At 41.8% G+C, this 22,159-nt stretch overlaps 1 protein-coding gene across 4 annotated transcripts in view; it reads left to right on the top strand.

Annotated features, from left to right (window-relative positions):
- abr (ABR activator of RhoGEF and GTPase) overlaps positions 1-22,159 on the top strand; it is a 119,128-nt gene that overhangs the window by 55,644 nt on the left and 41,325 nt on the right. For 3 of the 4 annotated variants that reach the window (XM_026182397.1, XM_026182398.1, XM_026182399.1), the window contains exons 4-13: positions 1,345-1,530; positions 7,495-7,602; positions 8,838-8,898; positions 13,276-13,328; positions 13,968-14,108; positions 14,412-14,533; positions 17,291-17,459; positions 19,892-20,011; positions 20,285-20,360; positions 20,469-20,573. In XM_026182397.1, the coding sequence (XP_026038182.1) occupies positions 1,345-1,530; positions 7,495-7,602; positions 8,838-8,898; positions 13,276-13,328; positions 13,968-14,108; positions 14,412-14,533; positions 17,291-17,459; positions 19,892-20,011; positions 20,285-20,360; positions 20,469-20,573 (1,141 nt within the window). Of the gene's footprint in view, positions 1-1,344; positions 1,531-7,494; positions 7,603-8,837; positions 8,899-9,161; positions 9,223-13,275; positions 13,329-13,967; positions 14,109-14,411; positions 14,534-17,290; positions 17,460-19,891; positions 20,012-20,284; positions 20,361-20,468; positions 20,574-22,159 lie in introns of those variants that run through there. The other variant, XM_026182400.1, reaches the window with a different exon arrangement.

Genomic DNA, 22,159 nt, shown 5'->3' on the forward strand with positions numbered 1-22,159 from the left:
ACACTTGCTGAAATCTGGTCAGGCTCTCAGTTCCTTCCCTTTGAGCTCTTGGTGACAACACAACGACTCATCTCGCAGATCCACCAATAAAAAGTTTGTTCCTCTCCTCCTCCACTTCCTCAGTCATTCAGAGGCGGTCTAAAACAGGCACTGGGGCCGTTTGTTTTTATGTCTTTTTTTCCCATGTCTTTCAGCAGAATAATACACTTGCTCCAAACAGAATAGTCACACCTTACTCTCTGGCTGCATCCCTGGAAACCCGGTGTTTCAAAATACTGGATTCTTTCAACATCAGACAGTTTAATAAGCTGGTCCGATCCCCCCTGCTGCCAGGTTTCATACACTGGCTCTTCACATTCTGAGAGAAATGTTTCTTTATCTGGAAATGTATCATAATCATATTCCACGTCTTCAGGGTATTTGAAACAATAACATTATTCTGAACTTCTTGACTGGATTTTTCTTTTTTTTACTCTAAGAATATTTGGTAGAGTTTGTAAATGTAATGATTTTATTTATTTGTTTGTTTTTGTAAGACAACCAAGTAACAAGACGATCCCAATCAATGTGGATGATTATGGTGATAAATTTGGAACAGTCTAGGAAGTAATTATCTTCCTGTACTGTGTTGGTTCATTTACACTTACTGGGAAGTAGATCACAAGAGAGTCTCTCTTTCCTATTTTCTTGATATAAACATGGGTTCATTAAAAATGTTTAAACATCACCTCAGCTGCTCCAGCTGATTTGATATATGATGACTATTATTTTCCACCAAGGAGATGAAATTTAGGACCACTAGTCTCCAAATACTTTCTGGTTAAATCTAATGAGGAATTTTCAGCCGACTGCTTTTGCCGTCTTACATAGACTAGGACAGACATATTGATTGTCGGTGCTTTTAAAAATAATCCAACCTGTCTCATGTGCTTTAATACAGTAGGAGGGTGACTCATGATTAGCCCTAGAGAGCTGACGTAAAAAGCCTTTCTGTTTGCACTGTAATTCAGAGCCATCGTCCCCACGCACGCCCAACATGACCAGTCTACACATCACTGTGATTAACTGAGTTGGCCTGCAATCTGCCCGAGTACAAACAACACAAAGGAGAAGACTGTCACCCAGATGAAAAGAGGCTCAGATTACATACTTATCACAGAGTGACGCATTTAGACGTTCCCTTTCTGGCACTGGTCCTAATAGGTCCTTTTTGTTGGCCTGATCAGATGTTAGGGATGATTTTAACACATTTTCTGTGTTCATCAATCTCATACTTTATATATGACTAATTTAGGCTAGAGTTTTGGCAGCCCCCCTTATTACCTGAGTCTCCTGTCTCTCCAGCCCATGCGACCCCTGAAAGCAACAGCCACAACCTCTCAGCCTGTCCTGACCATCCAGCAGGTAGAGACCATCTTCTACAAAATCCAGGACATCTTCGAGATCCACAAAGAGTTCTACGACGCCCTCCTACCCAGCATCCAGCAGTGGGACGAGAAGGTCACCGTGGGACATTTGTTCCAGAAGCTGGTGAGTCTGATGTGGGTGACACAAATGACAGTGTGCGGATCTTTTATTTCGCTCTCCGTCATTTGCAGGGTACATGTAAATGGCTGTTAAACGGAGAATTGTCAGGCTTCTCACTGTTTGTACTTTGTGAATCACTTGTCTTAATTAGACTCAGTGTGCGTAAGTGACTGACGCGTGCCCCCGCGACTGTGGCCTGGGCATATTAGCAGAAAAGTTGCAGCTTCTGAACTATCACGCTGTCATACTTGCAGTGGATTAAACAGGTGCTTTCAGTACATAATGGAACAGCGGCACTGTAACGTGCATGTAAATGTGCCTGTGTGTGGAATTAGACGGTTTCCAGGCCTCGGCTCGTCACTAAGTTGGTTAGAGCGGTGTAATGTCAGATTTGCAGTGGATAATGTGATTTGAAGAGACGCATAACGCCGCGTATGTACGTATGCTGGACAATGTTTTCTTGGTGGAATAAAATTAATCTGTATATAAGGTGTGAAAAGGCTGAGGCACTCGTCAGTAATTATTTAGTTGGGTGGACCAGTTTTAATGTTTTGGGAACACAAGCTGTGGAGTGGCTGGTATCATTGAAATATACACCTGCACAGTTTGTACCGATCCTTCATTGTGAGTGTACAGACAGGTGGTAACACTGTGGTTTGTAATTTTCCTTGACTGGAAACTCTGCGAGAGCACCAACTGTCTTTAGAAAAGCGGGAGCAGAAAGCTTTAAGTTTATTTTAGCTGCTGGTAACAACAGGGCTTTGCTCTAAGGCTGGGAGCCTTGGACACAAGAAGTCAACAAAACCAAGTATATACTGGAGCCTGCTTTTTAGTCCTGTTACTGTAATACAGCCTTATTTTAGACTGCGATCAGTCATTACGTATCAGCATCAGAGGTCAAGTTTTCTGAAAATCTATTGAAAACAAAGATGTGACATAAGGTTTTAAAAGTGGTACCATGTATGCAGCTGCTAAAAATCTTGGTCAAGTTTGAATCCCGGTGACCTTAATCTTAATGTCAGAGGTCAACTTTTCAGAAAATCACCTAGGATTTTTAAATTTATACCATCGGTGCATCTACTAAAAAGAGGTTAATTCATTAAGATCTGATGTGTGATTTAAGAGTTCCTTTAACGTTCTTGATCAGTGTATATATATGCGTTTATCACACTGTTGAATGTATGTGTTCACATACCAGCCCCTTTGGTTTCACACCACAGAAGTGAGAACGTCATTTTCCTTATGTTTTCATGGTGTCATTTTGAGGAACCTGGTAAGGTCATTCTAATTAAAAACACAGCTCTTTAGGGAGTAGATCTCATTTTCAGTTTTGGTTTTCAGGTACTTTTTGATGTAAGCAACTGTTATTCACCATGACTTAGTCAGACGTGTGAAACTCAGCGTTTGTTTGTGATGAAGAAAATGTTAAATAGACTTTAAGAGTTTTTACTTCACCCATGTATAGGACATTTTTAAAGCTTGGATATTAATAATAATATTTCATTAACAGCTTGATGTTTATCTTTATGATTAAAACATTTGATGAAGCACTTTAATTAATAAGAGGAAATGATGAATATTCAGAGATGAAGTATGTTGGTGTTAGTGAAAGATTTAACAGGAGAGAAAATGAGCACAGTTTTGATACAGTTGTTTAAACTCCTATGAGTTTAAGTACTTCTATTCAACAGACCCCTCCTCACTGTGGACGGCCAGCGCTAAGCGGCACCTATTAGTGTAGTCATCAGCTCCCATCTGTGGTGTGTATTTGTGCGTACATGAATATGTCGTGTTTCAGCAAAACATTAGTCAGAGTGGCTGTGTGAGAGTGCAGATGGCAGTTTAATTAGCTGGTCTGCTCCCTGCTGCTCCTCGTCAGCAGTATGGGTGCCACTGGAGCAACAAGGACAGGCAGGGTTACAGAAAACAGGCCGAGACGGGGATAAAGACCTGCTTCAGGTCCAAGTTTGTTTTTCACTTTTCTCAGATGAGAGAAAGGCTTAGCTATAGCCTGTGTCTGCAAGGGATGCATTTGTCTGAGCGAATTATTATAGTCCTAGTCGCTCTAGAGGCACAAAGTAGGAGAGGTTCAATTTACTGTGGATGTGGCGCTGATAAAAACAGTACCACAACTCCATCTTTTACACAGTAGTCACTATTAACTATGTATAGTGCAGCCACATAATAATGTTTTTAATCATATATTTGCTGATGGATTTTAGTAGCTGGTTATTTTCACAGCAACTGAAGCTTACTCAAATTCAGCACAGGCATTAAATATTGCAGCCAGGCTCAGTTGTAATAGCTTTAGAGAATTTAAATTAAGCCTAATCGAAATTTGAGCAAACCTGAAAAAATACTAGCAAAGCTAGTTTCCCCATTATGTTGGGCGTTCACCCTCGTGTTTAACACCTCAGACAATATCAAAGATGTACCTGTCTAACATGGTTTCACCTGATGTTTTTAAAGTCCCAATTTGTAAAACCTCAAGTTAGTGTTTCTGCCATCACTTTCTTGGCTGCAAAAAAAACTGGGTGTAACAAAGTGCAAGTTTAACTGTGAAACCACATGCTAATGACGTGTGATTGATAACTCGTTAGCCAATGAGCGTGCGTTTTCATACCACAAGTATTCTTCTATTTTAAAACATGGTACGACCAAGATTTTCAATTCAGACTTGAGTTATTTATCATATTTATTACTTATAATATTACTTGATGGTGTATTTCTTTCTTTCAGCATGACTTAAAATGAGTGACTGAGTCCTTAAATTCACCAGAAAATTTACAGATATCAAGCCAGAAATTTCTATGGGACCAGAAATCTTTTTTTTTCTTCTTTCTTTTTTTCTTCTTCAACCATAGATATCACCATGCGATATCCTCAGATAGAAAACAAGTCTAAGATAATTTTGGATTTACTTAATTCTTCTGACCAGGAAGCTACATGCAAGTTTTATACTGCCTGTTGCTAGCATGCTAATTGAGAGTTATGAATGTAACTAAGGTTTTGTGAATTATGGATGAACGTCTCTTGAGGTCAGGAATAATAGAATAAAACTATGAAGGCAAACGTGGTAAACACTAGAACAGCTTTAGATCAGGCAGATAACCATTTTACCATTGTCAGTAGTAGACTTTAGCATGCTAACACTCTATCATCTTGTAGAGTTGTAGCATTAGCATACTATTAGCATTAAGTATACCTTCATAGGTTTTTTTTTTCTTGTCCTTAGACTTATTTCGACATTATTATAATTTGTTTAGGAAAGAATAGTAAGAAGAGGGTAATACAGTGTTGGCTACCTTAAAGAAAGTAGACAAAACTTATACAAGTGCTAGATAATTAGAATTTTTTACGTGAGGTTTGAATATGAGACAAACACTGATTTCTAGGGGAAAATGTCTATTCCCCAACTGGTTGTTGGTGCTTTGTGGAGGTTATTTGCTCTCCATGGGTGAAATCTGTTAGAAAGAAGATGCCGTACCAAAAACTTCCAAGTAATTGCTTTGGTTGTAAGCAGTTCCCTTTAGTTTTTCATGTCTGTCTGCAAATACTTGCTAACTTCTAGCCGAGCAGTAGTGAAATGTGAAGAAATGCCTCAGCACCGTAGCCAACATGTTTCAAAAGGTGCAACTTTTATTTTGGAGGAAAACTTTCTCCATCGTGGCTCAAGAGTTGGCAGTTCGTCTTGTAATCGAAAGGTTGCTGGTTCGAGCCCGGCTCGGACAGTGTCGGTCGTTGTGTCCTTGGGCAAGACACTTCACCTACCGCCTACTGGTGATGGCCAGAGGGGCTGATGGCGCGATATGGCAGCCTCGCTTCTGTCAGTCTGCCCTCAGGGCATCTGTGGCTACAACTGTACCTGCTTTCACCAGTGTGTGAATGTGAGAGTGAATGAATAGTGGAATTGTAAAGCGCTTTGAGGGTCTCGAAAAGCGCTCTATAAATGCAATCCATTATTATTATTATTATTATTATTATTATTACTTCCAGTTTGCAAAACTTTTCACAGTTTTATTGCAGCTCAGAGAGTAGCTGGACAGTGTTTGAGGACAAGGCCAATCAAACTATGAACCCAGTGACCAAAGCAGTCACTTTAATTAAGAAAAAGGTGGTCGACTGGGGGAGTCACTGGCTGGTTGGCTTTAGGACTTTAGACCAGTCATTTCCCCAGCGACTACATCGACCTCTAGCAAGTGCTCACAACTGGTTGGGGAATACCCATTTCTAGGCCTGTGTGGCTGGTGCCTTATTCACATGATTCTACAGTGTCACCACGATTGTCACAAAATGGCAGCCAACTTAATGCCATGTGGTTTGTGGTCACGTGTTAGCAAAACCTCAAAAGTGGTTGCACCATTTTAGTGTGAGTGTTGTGGCTGACTTGATGGTACTCTGCACACACCTGTGCACAACTGTCTGAAGAAGGAAGATTTTATCTTGGCGATAGAGGAAACTGTGGGCCACTGTAGAAAACGGAGGACGTTGCACATATTGATGGACAATCTAATTGTGGAGTTGGGATTTTTAAACATAAAGAAAAAAGGTCTGCAAGCAGTGTGTTCGTATTTGGCATTGTTTGGAAAAAAACAAGACATATTGTTTGGTTACTGATGTCATATAATATTAAAGTTTTCATTCACTACATATGGTTCTTTTGCTGCTCTTGATCTTTGTTGCTTATAGCTGATCACTTGGTGTGCTTTAAAAGAGTGGCGAGTGCTCTGAAAACATTCACTACAGTGTTTAGTTGAGGGTTCGTGTTGCTCTCAAAGCTGCATGCAATTTAAAAAAAAAAAAAAGGCACCTCTAAGCTGGCAAACGTGTCCATGTGGGTTTAAATAGTCCGTAGGCTCTTCTACCAGCTGAAAAGTCTCTCTCCTGTGTTTCTTCATGTTCTGCTTCCCACGTTCACTTTCAAACACGACCTGTTGTTTTCTGTCCTGCCACTTTGACCTGTGATTTTTGTTTTCTAAAGCGTGGGCGTTTTGTCTGGACTGTGACTGACACCGCTTTCATACTGAACTCATGAAATCTCATAACGTCATTCTGCTTGGTTTGTTCTTTCCAGCCAAGCTGCCAAATCTCCATCTTTGGAAATTCAGCTATGACACACCGTGGTTTCTCTTTTCCATCCACAGTTTTGGTTTGACATAAAATAGTCTCCAGTTATAAATAGACAATCCACGCGTGGTGACATTTGTTTCACTCATTTGTAGTCAGTGTCACACATTACGTGGTTTGACGGTTTTGTCACATCACATATTTGTGTCCTGATGTTTCCCTCCATCGATTGTTGCTATAACATGTTTCAAATGCCGCATGAGGCCGCACACTTCCCTCACGTCTTTGCTTTTGAGCCCAACTTTCTACTTCTCACTCCGAAGGGAAGAGGAAGGAGAGGAAATGAAAATAAGAGGACATGGAGTTTAAGGACAAAAGTCTTACTCATGCACTCTATTCAGCTGAATCCAATCTCATTGCTTTAATAGGATGCAGTCAGCTCTTCAGCCTAGGCATTCAAGCATAGCTGTAGCAGGATGCATATTCATGCACTGCTGGTCTGCAGCTTGTGTTACAATGCACATACAGTGCTGCAGAGAGAGGGGCTGTTAATGAAAGAGAAGAGGATAGAGAGGGAGAGGGACTCAATCAGGAGGGACTGCAAAGCGCTGCTAGTGAAGTGGCTTTATGGGAATGTGATCAGACTATATGTGTTGACTCAATGAATTTAAATTGAATTGGAAGTGATCATTTAAGGTGAATGCAAAGTAGGGCTTGCTGAATTTTATTTTAGTTGCCATCAGTGCAATGACATACTTGTGTTGACTTCCCGAGTCTCCGGAGTTCATTTAACAATTTGAATAAAATGAGAGAAGACTAAATGCCATCATCGTTGTCTTAGTTTGCCTCACACCTTCTCGTTGTTGTTTCCTGAGCGTCTTTGCTTCTGCTTTCCTCCAGGCCAGCCAGCTGGGCGTGTACAAGGCCTTTGTGGACAACTACAAGGTGGCGCTGGAGACGGCAGAGAAATGCAGCCAAGCCAACAGCCAGTTCCAGAAGATATCTGAGGTGAGTTCAGCCTCCATGATTTTAAACAACGTGTAACAAGAGAACTTTTAAATAGCAAACATGTCATTTTGTTGCTATGTACTGCATTTTAACATCAGCATATCAAACTTGGCGCAGTAATAATACGGATCCATCAAACCTCCCCTTCACTGGTCTCAAGGGTCTTAAGCCATTATATGAATTCTCTTCAGTGAAGAGAACAGGAGAACAAATAGATGACGACACAAACCAGGCGAGTCGAAACGTCCTCTTTTTGGCAGGAAACAGCAGTGTTTATGGGAAATGTGGTCTTATTTTGAGGAACCGTTGTTGAAAACACAGTTAAGAGGTATTTGTGTTCAAATGTGCTTGGGACAGCACTTAGCCAGCAAGCGTATTAGGTAACAGAACGATGAGAGGTTACATTCACAGAAAAAACATCCAGGCTAGTCTGAGTTTACTGTACGGTACGACTACACGCACTTGAAGCGCAGAGAATATTTTGAGCGTTCAGAACAAAAGAGTATGTGTATTTGGGGATTGCTGGGAAGGTGTCAGTGATGTTAATTAGCTGAAAATGTTTGTGGCAGAAGTGACTGATAGTAACACAACCTCTCATGCCCCTTGTTTACATGCTAGCTTTTCACGCCTTAGGTCAACACAGGATATAGTTATAGATTGTTCCTTATTGTTAGGTGTGTTCAACAAAGATCGAGAGGCAAAGACATTACAGTAAAGGAAAGTGCTTACAGAATCTAACTATGATTATCCATCTTCATCATCCTTTAAGGAGCTTGGGCATCTTTCATTTTTAAGCATCCAACTTTCCACTCCCTGTTATCTTATACACCAGCAAAGGGTACATCTTTCACCATCTTACGATGCTGTGACTGCAGCCATTCCCCAACTCTCTGTGAATGGTACTCATGGCCAATGATCAAATCTTTGATCAGTGGTCATTTGCCTATTAATGATCAAGAAACTGACCTTTTCAGTCATTATACAAATGTACCGTTCCTCCCGTCCAGATGAGTCAAATCAGCTTTTTGGGACCTGCCGCAGAGGTTTGTTGGTGGTATTATTTACTTAATGGGAAACTTGTGAAAGTTCCCGTGCCCAGTCTTTTTCAGCTGTCTCAGTTGGATGCACTGATCCTGTACTTCCATTAGTTCAGCCTCAGCCAAGCAAGTGCAGCACAATCCTGTGAGTGTGCACAATTAATTAAATTGATTATTCCACTCTTTTATTTCTTTCAGAACCTCAAAGTAAAAGGTCCTAAAGACTCCAAAGTCTGTACAACAACTAGTTCAATGGAGGGTAAGTTGGTGTTTGTGTGTGTGTGTGTGTGTGTGTGTGTGCGTGCGTGTGTGTGTGTGTGTGTGTGTGTGTGTCTCTGTCTAGGCTGGATTGCTGTTTTAAGATTCCAGCCCTGCCTCTTCTTCTTGTGTATGCAGTGGTGAGCTCTGGGAGGCAAACTGGTGCATGTGTGAGTCTGCTCTCTCTCTCTCTCGCTCTCCCTCTCTCCCTCTCTCTCTCTGTGCCTGAGAAAGGAGGCAGTGAGCAGGAGTGTAGAGTGAGGAGAGGAGAAGAGGGATATGGAGGTGCTTCTGGTCCTCAGACTGTGTTGTAACTGCACATACGGTAACGACTGCATGTTATGAGCTTCCCGCTTTTTGACATCGGGTATCTGTTAGGACATCTACAGCTTTTACGGCGCTTATGATAGACTGTGTGGAGGCAGTTATTAATTAGCTGTCAGACTGACGTTTGGACTTTTGTGCTCATGCTTGCTGAGGAATTTTGCCTTTTCTGAACATTTGCATGCCTGTGATGAGCTTTTTGAGTGATGAGCCTCTGGAGTGTGGTGTTCACTCAGTCATATACGACTGTCTTTCGATCATATAGAACATACAATAGAGAGCATCTTCAAAATGTATCTGTCTGTTTACAAGCTGGGCACGTTTAGTCTGTATAAGGACTGCTGGCCCCAGGCTGCTCCTCGTACAGAATACTTATCTCAAGAGGATCGGAACGTGTGTGTGTGTGTGTGTGTGTGTGTGTGTGTGTTTGAGAGGTTGTCTGTCGCGGTACGTGCCTGTACTCTGCTGGCGCCTTGGTAACTTCGGCCGTTTTGGGGATTGCGTTCAGTTTGGTGGGTAGAGCTGTAGACGGTCATTAGCAGATAAGATGAGTAGACTGTGCGACTCTGTCGGGCTGAGAGTGGCTGGGTGAGTGTTCATTCTTCAGATTTCAGTGGCATGTACCTGTGAAGTGTCTGTTAATTTATGCATTGCAGATGAGGAATAATCAACCTGTCCCAGTTGTTTTATTCTTTCTTTTCTCATCTTTCTTGTTTTAGATGATTTTAAAATGACGTCTTTGGTTTGCTGTAGTTTCACATGGCTGCTATGTGTCATGAAACTAGTCTCATATGCCCTTAACAATCAGGGTGTGTCAATACCCAAGGCACTTCCTTTGATTGCTGTTTATATTACAGTACATTAATTACCTGGTGGGTCAGCCGAGGGGTTTCTCTATCTTAACTTTGCAACAAATGCCTCCTCTATCTACTCTCTTTGTTTCTTTTATTATTTTCCCCTTGTTTCTTTTCTCTGCTCAATCAGCTTTTTTTTTTAACTTTCCAAAGTATTTAACAGGATCTCAGCTACAGTAAATGGCTGATAGGTTGATAGAAACACAAATACCTGCTCAAACAAGAATCTGATATATTTTAAATGTAAATGGGGACTCATGTCCTACACCATGACCATTTTCTCACTTTCTCTTAATCCTTCTTTATTTCCTTCTGTGTTATCAGTTCTGTCCTGTCCTTCTCACCCTCCTTCACAGGCTTATGGCTGGCATTGGTAGCTGAGAGTTTTGCCAAAATACTGAGGCCTGAAACCTGGCAGTCCTAACTGAGGACTAAAAGTCCTGTCAAACACTTCGCCCACATGGTCAAGCACCTCGTTAGCAAAGATTAACTATTTGTCCATCAGCCAAGTCATCAAGGCGACCTTGGAAAAACGACCAGTCAGGCACGCCTCACTGGGACAGGACATCGACTTCCAATAATCCCCCCCTCTCTATCTGATTCTCACTCTCTCTTTGTGTCTTCATCCTTCCTCGTCCTGACTTTTGACTAGACTTTTAACTCGTCCTTGTCTGTAAAATACATCCAAGTCAGATACTAACATGATATGGAGTCAAAAAGTGATGATGCTTAATCCTGCGTTCGGAGAGAACTTGAGTAGATTTCTGTCTACATTAGCATTCAGGTGGCAATCCTTAATCTGTCTTTGTATTCAGGAGAGTATCTTCATTATTCAAATCTCTTGTATATAATTATTATGTTTGCATGGTTGAAAAACTAGAGGAAAACGAGACGAGAAAAAGAAAGAAGTAAAGTTTGAGATCTCTGAGCTTCCTTGATAGGTTCATCCTTAATAGTCTTGGACCTATCTTACATAGTATTGCAAATAGACTTGACTTGACTCTAAAGCAGTAAAATGTGATCTTGAGTTTAAAACAGCCTCTGATTGAAACTTGTAATGTAAAAAAAATTCTGGTTGCATGCTTTGCCGATGGCTTTGATGACTTTTTATTTAACCCCAAAATAATCAAAATGTGTCTAATTTTTCATAGTTTCCTGATAAATGAGCATTAATCATTGATCAACTGTGATATTTAAATGCGCAGTACTGGTATATGACGAATACTGTACAGCCTGAATATTATTGGTTCAGACCGACTCGGATTGATTGCAACGTCTGTCCGTGTTTATAAATTAGATCACAGTTACCTGCAAACCTTTGCTAATCTGTGTGAAAGTGACTGCAGTCGAATTGCAACAATTGTTGGAGACAGGTTGCTTGCCCACAATGTGACCTGTGCAGTCGCCCTGTGATCCAAGGAGTTTGACGGTGTCCCCTGTTTTAGCTCCAGCTATACTTTGCGTTTTGCGGTTATTCGGAACATGCTACACTGCATGTTAGCATGCTAGCATTAGCTTTTTGCTCAGATATCGTTTTGTCGTGCGACACAACATATGGCACAAAAAATACAGCAGCTTACTTACACAAACTGTACAAAACCTGGCACTTGTGCTTAAGTACTTATACTCAAGTCATCCTGAAGTCATCTAATCCTCCCTGCATTGAAATGAATACAGAACTGCCAACATACCGCACACACAGACACACACACAACAACTTAGATATTCACTGCCCTTGCAGTCAATACAGACTCTGTAGTAAATCCTCCTGGAGGTATCAGTATTGGTTCACTGATCCATGACCCTCAGTGGAGGCGGCATTAATGACCAAACGTTGGAGAAACTTCAAAGAGCAACTGCAAGTCCCTCTCAAAGTCCCTCTATACACTCCATGTGGGCCAGTGTATATTTTAAAAGCAGAGGGTTTGCGTAGAGCGTTAATATGACGTGTTTCATCAGTAGATCTGATAATAGTCACTGTAGGTTTCTGCTCTTGTGCTAATTTCGTAAGTCGCAGGCAGAGGTGTGGCAGAAATACTAAACACTTAAAAGCATCCGAGTGACAGAACAACGCTGTACATATAAAGAGAGCGTTATTGAATGCTTTAAATAGATAAAGTTTAAAATTCAAATAGAAGTGTAGCTTTGGCTGTAGATCTCTCTGTGGGAGCAGAGCACAGTCAGTGTGGGGCAAGCTTGCCTGCATACAGAAGACACATCAGTCCTCTCTGTTTCACTGGGCCAGCTTTCCTTCTTCACTTTAGAAATAAGCTGCTTTAACTCTGTTTTCACTTGAATAAATGGAGGTTAGCATGATCAATAAGTGGAACTTTTTCAGATAATTTCACAATGTTTATGACCTTGTGGGAATTTTTCTTAATTGCATTCGCTCAGTTTCTAGATCATGAGCAGAGGGGTGTTACTGTGCTTTATCGAATGTGTAGTGTGATATTATATTTGCTATTATGAGACCTTGAGGTAATTTAGGCGTTTCCTTACATGACTTGTTTGCTTCTTCTCTGTCTCCTCTTAGAGGTTCTCATGTCTGCCATCTTTCCTCCTGCGTATCTCCTCACTGTGATTTGTTTTTCTTTTATTTCTCTCCATCCTTCACTCTGCCCTGTCTGTGGGAGTGTGTCACAGAGAGCTGTCATGTATGTCGGCTGCTGCTGTTCACACCACCTTAGCAGCAAAGCCTTCCCCAGGGAATCTAGCCAAGTGCGGTGATACAGGCTTAAACTCTGACTGAGGGGCACTGAGGGTGGCATGTTGGCAGGAGGCAGTCTTATTGCACTTTTTATAGATGCATCCGTCTGCATGTGTTGTTTGTGTTTGCTTTTATGTCCATGTCTGAATATGTACAGCTGTTAAACTGATGAACAACAGTAGCACAAACCTTTGCTGCCCCCATATTGAAATCAGTGTTTTACTTGACCCCCCCTACAAGGCTATTTATGATCAAGTGTTTTTCTTGCTTCAACAGTGCTTCAGGCTGGAACCTCGTCGTCATTAGGCTTTAATGTTAACCTAAGAATCATCAGCAGTCAGACTGTAAGAGCAGCGTTTAGCTCAGAGTAACCAAAGTGGACATTTTTGTCCTCGTGCGAGCGGTGAAACTGTGACCTACTGTGTGTGTCTGCATGTATTGATTTGCCTGTAAGCAACACTGACTCAGAGCCCTCCTCTTCTCTCTCCCACAGCTCTCCTTTACAAGCCGATTGACCGTGTTACCAGAAGCACCCTGGTTCTTCATGTGAGTACACAGCTTGCACTTGCATGGCTTTCAAGGATCAGCTGAATCTAAAGCTGTTCTGGCAGAAATGTCTTACTTCTAGTGTTTTAGGGTGGAGAAAAGACTGAGAACTGTGTCAAGATAAAAAAACAAAAAATAATAATTGGAGCAGGTTGCAAACACATCCCTGAGATTAAAAAGACGTGCAAGAATTAATCCTAAAGCCTGCTTTTTGATGTTTATCGCTGAGTCCTCTCAGTCCAAATCAGCCTACCTCCTTGGAAGAGAAATAATGGTGTAGAAAGTGCCAGCGAAGCAAAGCAGAGGTCTCTGGATGTGTCCAGTGTGGTCGCTGTAGTGTAATGCATGATCAGGTTTGCATGAAAGCTGACAGTAAGATGCTCTGTGCATCCAGCATGAGCATGTGTGTCATGTTCTTGTCACGTATGCAAACAAACAGAAGAAAATTGGTTGATGTTAATCTGGGAGGAAAGAAAAAACCGAGACACAAGATTGTTTTAGTGTTTGTAAGGAGTCTGTGTTTGTGCAGCGCGATGACGTTTTCGAAGAGAAGATGAAACTAAATCTGAATCTCTGCTCACAAAGGTCAGTTGCTTTGTGGTAAATATATATTTTAGATGATTGAATGTACTTTCACAGGATTTGCTGAAACACACTCCAAAGGACCACCCGGACTTCCCCCTCCTGCAGGACGCTCTGCGGATTTCTCAGAACTTCCTCTCCTCCATCAATGAGGAGATTGACCCTCGCAGGACTGCTGTTACTACACCCAAGGGCGAGGTCTGTGTGTGTGTTCTTACAACACGTCTTGTCAAGTATAGAGAACTTATGTTCATATCTTTAGAACATTTGTCTTCACTTTTCCTCTCATATGAAATATTATTAGGTACTTTGAGAAAACTATAATAAATGGTTGCATTGCTTTAAAACTCCAAAAGGAACATTTAAGTTAAAAACAAAGACATGCACGTCTCTGTAAAGCAAACTGTAATATATATGTTAATTTAGTAAGTCAACTTATTAATCCACAATCTCAACGATGTTTCGATTCACAACAACAGTTAACACAGAGTTCTGTTACAGGCCCGTCAGCTGGTGAAGGATGGCTTCCTGGTGGAGGTGTCGGAAAGCTCCAGGAAGCTACGGCACGTCTTCCTCTTCACCGATCTGCTGCTCTGTGCCAAGATGAAAAAGACGGCTGTGGGGTGAGTCCACCTTCATCCTCTGACAGTGTGAAAAGCTGTGAGCGCGATTATCGTTAACGTCACCCCCCTATCCCCATTCCCATCTGAAAAATGCTAAAATGATGTGCGAAAGCCAGAAAGTGGAACGGGGACGGGGCGTGGATGGTGCGGCACAAGAGTCGCTTATTAATTTTTGGGGCAGAGAAAAATGCAGGGTGACACGGCTCTGTCACAGAGTTTTCTTTTGAAGCAGACTGTAGGTATATTCATTCGAGGCTTAAGGAGCTTTGGGCGGTGATGGCCTCTTTCTTTCATTTGCTCCCTGTCACAGCAACGTACTTTCATTAAATCTTCAAATGTGCACAGATGTAGTGAAGGGAAATAATTCAAAATCACCCAGCCACTGATCTAAAGTTCCAAAACTCTGAGCGAGTCAGCTCAACAACTTCTAAATGATGAGACTCAGTCTGGATAAAACGTGTGCTATTTCAAAAATTTCCATTGACGAGCACAAGCCTCTAAATGGAGGGCGTCAGCGATGTTTTTACATATACATTTCACGGTGTCACTTCACTCTGTCCACCTTGCACAGTTTAGGATGTTAAGCTACGTTAAATAAGCTACTGTTTTATAAATTGATAGAAATGCCAGTGTTAACATAAACATTTATCTGCTTCATAACAATGCATTTTATTATTTAGCTCAAGGCTCATGAAGCCTGTTGAACTGGGTTCTGCCTCTTTAAATATCCACGCTTTTTCGTCCTCTCTGTGTTTCTGCCCGTGTGTCGTGCAGTTTTCCTTCCACATCAGCTATCAAACCCGGCGTGCAACAGAAAGGATCACTTCGGAAAGACGCACTCCCTCTCTGATTCCAGCTGTGGCTAACACGGTGGTGTTTGAAGCGTCGGTAACAAAGAGAAAGACTCGCAGGCATTTTTGTCTGTATTGTTTTGAGCAGTGCAGCAGAGTAGCAGATCTACACGCAGGACAGAGTTATGCTAAATGTATGAATAATAAAAACATTTTAAAAAAGAAGACAAAAGGTGTAAGTAGAAACTGAAGGTGTTGTGTTTCAGGGTGCAAGCTGAGCAGGCGTTAAAGTAAAGAGAGTTGACAGAAAAAGATCGCTCATGTTTGTGTTTGTGTGCGCTGCTGCGTGTCAATCTTTGACACATGTCAGTAGATCGAGGGTCACGCTTACAGCACCGACTCGCCTCCCCTTCGTCTGATTGGTGCCTGCTTTGGTTGACATTCACCGTTTCTCTGTGTCAATTGCAGCCGCCCCTCACTTGGAGGAACACATAGTGTTGCCATAACTACCAAACCTGTAAATGGGGCTATAATATGATCTGGGTTGTTATCTCAGTGTGCTGCCTACAGCCTACGCGCTCACACACAGAACAGAGCAACCATCCAGAAACTCAATCACCTTGACTTTAGTCACTGAGGAGCCCTAATCCCTGCCAAAAGCCGTGATTATCTGCACTCTATTATTTTTAGAATGAGTCAGATTTACGATTGCCCGCTGCACGTTCTGCACCTTGGATAATTCATCATTTCTTTATATATGCACCACCTTTGCTGTCTGGCATTAAAGAACCACATGATTTGATATGGTGATTTATTCATTTCCTTCTCAGTCAGGTATCAAACCTAGCTCCACCCCCTTTTCTTTGTGTTTCTCTAAGTCTGTGTCAGAGTCTGATTAGAACAGAAACAAATCGGTGGTCTGTAACATAAAAGGACTTCCCGAAAGACCCAAGAGCGCGTAAACAAGAAGGGCTTGATAATGGAGTGGGTGGGTGGGGCAGAAGATCAGGGGACCATAATCTGCAGCGGGAGGATGTAAAATTAATGTACTTCGTTAATGAAGAAATGACAAAGTCCTTCTGGTGGGAGCCGATTGCATCACTGCGAAAGCTTTGAGTGGGAACATGAGACTAAACACGGAGCAAGAGTCCTTTGTCGATATGGCTGAACAAATCTTTGAAGTTCCAGTTAAAGTGCACGCCTGAAAAAAACGAGTGCAGTAAATAAAGTAGATAAACTGTGTTTCGAGTAGCTGCTGCACTGAGATCAGTAAAATCTCATTTGTCATTTTACGCGTGTTCCCTGTTTTGCTCAAGGACATTTTAACATGCAGGCCAGAGAAGCCAGAGTATTGAACCACTCCCAGTCCACAGTGGCTCCACCTTTCAGGTGGTTGTAGTGGTGCGAGTGCAACATGCAGAAGAGAATATCACAGAAATGAGAACATTAAAACTGAGTTTGATTGCTTGATTTGATTGTTTAAATAAATGCATATAGTTGACAGTAAGTTTTATATGTAGGACGCTGGTAGTGTTAACACATGCTTGTTTAGTATGGATTCATTGTGACATCGAGCTGCTTAAACTAGCCGTCTGATGAAGGTATTATGTCGTCGATGAGTCGACTGTGCAGCACTCAGAAATGTTAATTAAAATCTCATTAGAGACGGTGCACATTAGTGTCCTCAGCCCCTGTGGAAATAATGTTGTGCATTCATCATTTTTATTAATGTGACTTTGAATGAGTGGGCTATAAAGAAATGAGGTCAAATGAGCACACGTTTGAATAGAGAAGTGTAACATTTGTTAGTGTGGCTTCAAATTGTAAACCGGTTTGCTTCGGTTTTGTGCGTCCATTCAGTTCAGTCATGATTGAAAAAGAGAAAAAAATATTTTTTTTTTTAAATATTTTGACTAATTCTGTTTCATTTCTTCCATCCTCCCATCCTCTCTCTGTCTCTCTGTAGTCGCCATCAGCAGTATGAGTGCAAGTGGTACATCCCTCTAGCGGACTTAACTTTCCAAACCCTGGACGACTCGGACGCTTGCCCGAGCATCCAGGTCCTGCCAGAGCACGAGATTGAGGAGATGAAGATCAAGATCTCGGTCTTAAAGAATGAGATACAGAAAGAGAAGGTAATCCTTTTTCCTGGCATTTGGAGCCCAATTCAATGTATTCGCGAGGCTTACAATGGCTTATTCGGCCATCTTGGGTTTAATTTTGAGATGATCCAGGATTAAAGAATAAAGGGGCAAATTCAGGGTTTGGAGCCCAGTTCTAGACAGCTTTAGAGTAAGAAAAGTTGCTGGTCCTGTTATGAATAACAGGAGCTTTTTGATGTTCATCTTTAAATTCTAACATATGCATAAAACAAATACATTTGAGGCCAAGAGCCACACAATTAGGAGAACTTGGTTATTTTAAAAGCAGCTTCTTTTAGTTTTAATCATCAGCTGGATTCTTTTTATTTAAGAAATAAAAATAAATAAGAAGTAAATCAGAAGTTCGGTGTCATATCAAAGCTTTGTGACCCTTTACTTCATTTTTTATTATGGCCTACGCAGACTTTACTAAATGAATTGTGACTATTGTGTGAGTGAATACAAGCAGCAAAACAAGTCCAAGTACGAATAATAAACATCCTGAAACTGAGGACAGCTGCCGTTTCCTTGAGTATGAGTGGCAAAAGTGCTGATCCAGATTTAAACTGTGACTTGTGTGTGCCACGGTATGAGTCTGTTTTGTTTAGCACATGCTGAAATGCTCAGTTGTCATTTTGAGGTTGAAATAAAAGATGTTACAAGTACACAGTAATCCACCCCCGCAGCCATAGCTGCGTTTAAAGGCTTCAGGAGCGCAGAGTTCCTGTTATTCCCTTCTCACGGCGTTAAAACTCGCCCACCCGGAGCACAGCGAGTGACCACGGCTGGTATGTGGAGTCGCAGGAGGCGAATGCCGGGAGAGATCGAGCTGATTGTATCCAGGCAGGCTCTGACTCACCGCTTCCTGGTGAGGGTTGGGGCTGTGTATGAATTTGTTTTCCTCCAATAACGTCAAGAAACTGCTGCATGAATTATATATAAAGACTCTCACAGTATGGGGCTTGCTTTAAGCAGCTTATAGACACTTTGCTGGAAAATATGAAAGATTTCAATAAGGCAACGCTGAGTAGTCCTCACTTTAAAGTTCAGTTTGTATGTGGTTAAAAATATAGACGATGGGTGGTTTGATTTTGTCATGACGTACAGAAGAGAAGCAAAAGAAATCCAACTCATTAATAATAGAAATTCTGGTGTTATTGAAAGATCTTCACTTGAACAGTTGATGAATTTTACGTAGCCACCTCCAACCAAATGCAACCAGACAGGGTTGGGTCTAAAACCTAAGAGGTCCTACAAGTGTGATCTCTGCAACCGCTTTGCAGATGTAACACAAACCACTAATCGGCTGCAGTTTAATCTTTCACGCCCCGCTTTTCATACAAAGAGGCGACAATAGAAACCTAACCAAAGACAGGTCACTAAATCTCTTGGTTTAAATGAGGAACTAGATTTTACTGCATATGTTTTTCTTCTTTGTGTGTTACTCTCTTGTTCTCTGTAACTGGTGCACTGCCTGATGATTATCATGCTCTGGTTAAATTTAAACTCGACAAACACTGAGGGACAAAAGGGCACCAGCTTCTGACGTCTTCATACGTTCACACCCTGTTTAGCCACTAAACTTGTTCAGATTTGCCAATCCGCGTTGTTAGGTAGCCAATACTGGAATATGACACTTTGGAGGTGGAAGTTTGGTGTTACGTCTCTGTGAAACTCCCCGACGGAGACTTGTCTGCGTTGGAGGCTTTTTGTTTTTGTAGGCTAAACATGACTGTGCTGTACAAATAAAGATGTTTTAACTGTCAGTCATGTTGTCATTAAAATAACTTGATGAGATCCATAAAGCTGACTGTACACTCAGTGTGACTGTCTTTTTTTCCATCATGTCAGGCGTCTGCTACATCTGCTTCATTCTGTTTCTTAATGGAAAAATTAAATTCTAGCTGAAGTAGCTCCAGAAATTTAGTCTCACAGTAAAACCCAATGTTCAAAGAAAATGGATACAAAAGGAAATCAGTCTTATAACTGAGGAAATTGCTGCAAAATCCTCGCACATTGAAATCTGAAATGCCAGAGATGATAAAGAAGAGTACCGACAACGCAACTGGAACCGCACTGAAGCTTTAACACAGGCTGGGTTACACAAGGAACCCAACATCAAGGGGAAGGGCTCTCAAAGTCAGATCATATCACCCCCCCAATCACCCACCCCCCACCTTGCACCTCGACCCTCATTTTGTAAGTCACACTGAATCTAAAAATATAAGCGTCTTCTGTATGTGTCAAGACCTGAGATGAGTCAGAGGAGAAGTACAAGTCTCACTGTCTCAATCAGGAAAAGATTGTGACTGTTTCGGATGCTGCACAGCAGTGCTCGGTGTTTTACTCTCTTTTACTTCAATGAGTACGTTTCAGCAATCAGCGAGATTCAAACAGTCTCTTTTCCTGTCCGTGTCCTTGTGCAGAAAGCACCGAAGGGTCAGAGCCGCGTGGAGCGTCTCAGGAAGAAGATGAACGAGCAGGAGTCCTGGTTGCTCCTGCACTCCCCCACCATCCCCTTTCGCATCCACAACAAACATGGAAAGGTATTCTGCCCATTCTTAATCTGTTACTGGCTCCATTTGTGTCACTGCACTGTGCAGGTTTCACCACTAGAGGGACACATTTTACTTTCAAAGAGTCTGCTGTTACAGATTTAAAGTTTGAATCCCCCAAAACAGCATCAGAGAATTTCCCATCATTCCGATTGATGTGTGCTAGTGAGGATTTTTTCCAGCTATTTTGGTTGTAATTGCTAAGTGTGTGTGTGTGTGTGTGTGTGTGTGTGTGTGTGTGTGTGTGTGTGTGTGTGTGTGTAGAGCTACCTGTTCCTGCTATCCTCTGACTACGAGAGGTCAGAGTGGAGGGAAAGCATTCAGAAACTCCAAAAGAAAGGTACGATTGTGTTCACTTTTCAAACACTGCTCCACAGAAACATAAAGGTTTGACCCCCACCTCCCTATATGATGTTTATGATATTTATTTCCTTTCTTTTTCTTCCAGACCTCCAGTCATGCGTGTTAAGTTCTGTAGAGCTCCAAGTATTGACCAGCTCTTGTTTCAAACTCCGAACAGTCCACAACATTCCTGTCACCGGCAACAAAGACGGTAAGAAACACGAGCAGGAACATTTTTGTCTCCCTCTCCCGCTTCCCTCTGCTTTGAATTTAACTTCACACAAAAGTGCCTGTTACACTCTGAGCACTAAAAAAACCACATAATAAGTTAGGGGGGCCTTGCAGGAGATAAATTTAGGCTACAATATGTTTCTCATCTAGCTCGGAGCAGTCAGTGCCGCGCAGTGTGTCGGTGGCGTGCTCGCAGCTTCTATATGTTTGTTTTTTCCTCCCGATCTCCTCATTGCAGCCACTCTCAGAGTCTTGGGGGTGGGGGGGTGGGGGTGACATTAAAGCCATCTGCTCCATCTACTCTGATCTGCTCAGATGGCAAGAGGGTCTCTCACACAAAGACAATACTCATGCACAGACACAGAGCTCTTACACTGAAAGGCACGCTGTCCTGATGTTTTTGTGTCGTGTTTCCTTTCTGTGCATTAGAATCTCTGTGTTTGATATCCAATAGATTTAAAGTCATTTTCAGATGGATTTTAGTTTTGTATTTTCAAAGTAGTCAGCAGAATGACAAGTGACACTTAAGTGGTAGCATATTTTTTGGTGTGCTTTACCCCACGCCCCCAAACGAGGTGTTTTATTTCAATGCAACTGAACTTTATGTCTGATTCTCTGTTTTTTTAATTTAACATTTAACACGGCATCAGGCTGTCAAAATAACAGATAAGTAAGTCAGACGTGACAGTACATAACACCACACATGGATACACAACATGACATACAGACAGATTACTGTTAAAAATGCATTTGCACCACTTGACATGGTTTTAATAAGAGAATTAACTCTGTTTGCTTTCCCTAAACAGGTTCTTCTCACTGCTTTGGTGGACTTTTCCTTACATGTTATCTTCCTGCTGCTTTCTGTGAGAGCTTACTGAGATTCCTGTGTTTTAAATCAGACTTCAACTCCTGCGTTGTCTTAGACTTTTGACCCGCTCCTCATTACGAAGCTAGAATAAACACACACACACACACACACACACACACACACACACACACACACACACACACCTCCATCCTGACATGTGATGCAGGGAGCACAGCAGGGGTTTAAATGGAGACCAGCTGGTGGAGGAATGTCTCTCATACTTAAGAGGATGGATGACTTAAATACTCACTCTTTCATTTGACTCCATTGAATAATCATCAGTTATCACATATTAGTTCATGGTTTTCCATTGAGCATAATAGATAGAAAGGGCAGTCGGTCTGCTATGATGCTGAACCTATGAACCGACTCTCTGTGAAACTCCCCTGTTAGTTATATAAAACACACACGCACAGTTAACCCCGAGGGCTGACTGCTCTCCTCTCAGCTGCCAACAGTGGAGCTCACAGCGGTTCTGCTGCCCTCCACCCTGGTTTATTTACCAGGAAGCAGCCGGGCTTCACAGGCCTCAACCAAAGCAGGACTGTATCCTCTTCATGTTTCTGTCGGCGGTACAAAGAGGGGTGTATGGGCTGGCCAAAAAAAAAAAAAAAAAAGAGATCCACCCACGATCTCTATTCGAAGGGCAGCTCAGTTTCGATGGCAGACGTCTGTGCACTGCTAATGTGTGGTCT

This window comes from Astatotilapia calliptera, chromosome 10 (assembly GCF_900246225.1).
Source record: "Astatotilapia calliptera chromosome 10, fAstCal1.2, whole genome shotgun sequence".
NCBI lineage: Eukaryota > Metazoa > Chordata > Actinopteri > Cichliformes > Cichlidae > Astatotilapia > Astatotilapia calliptera.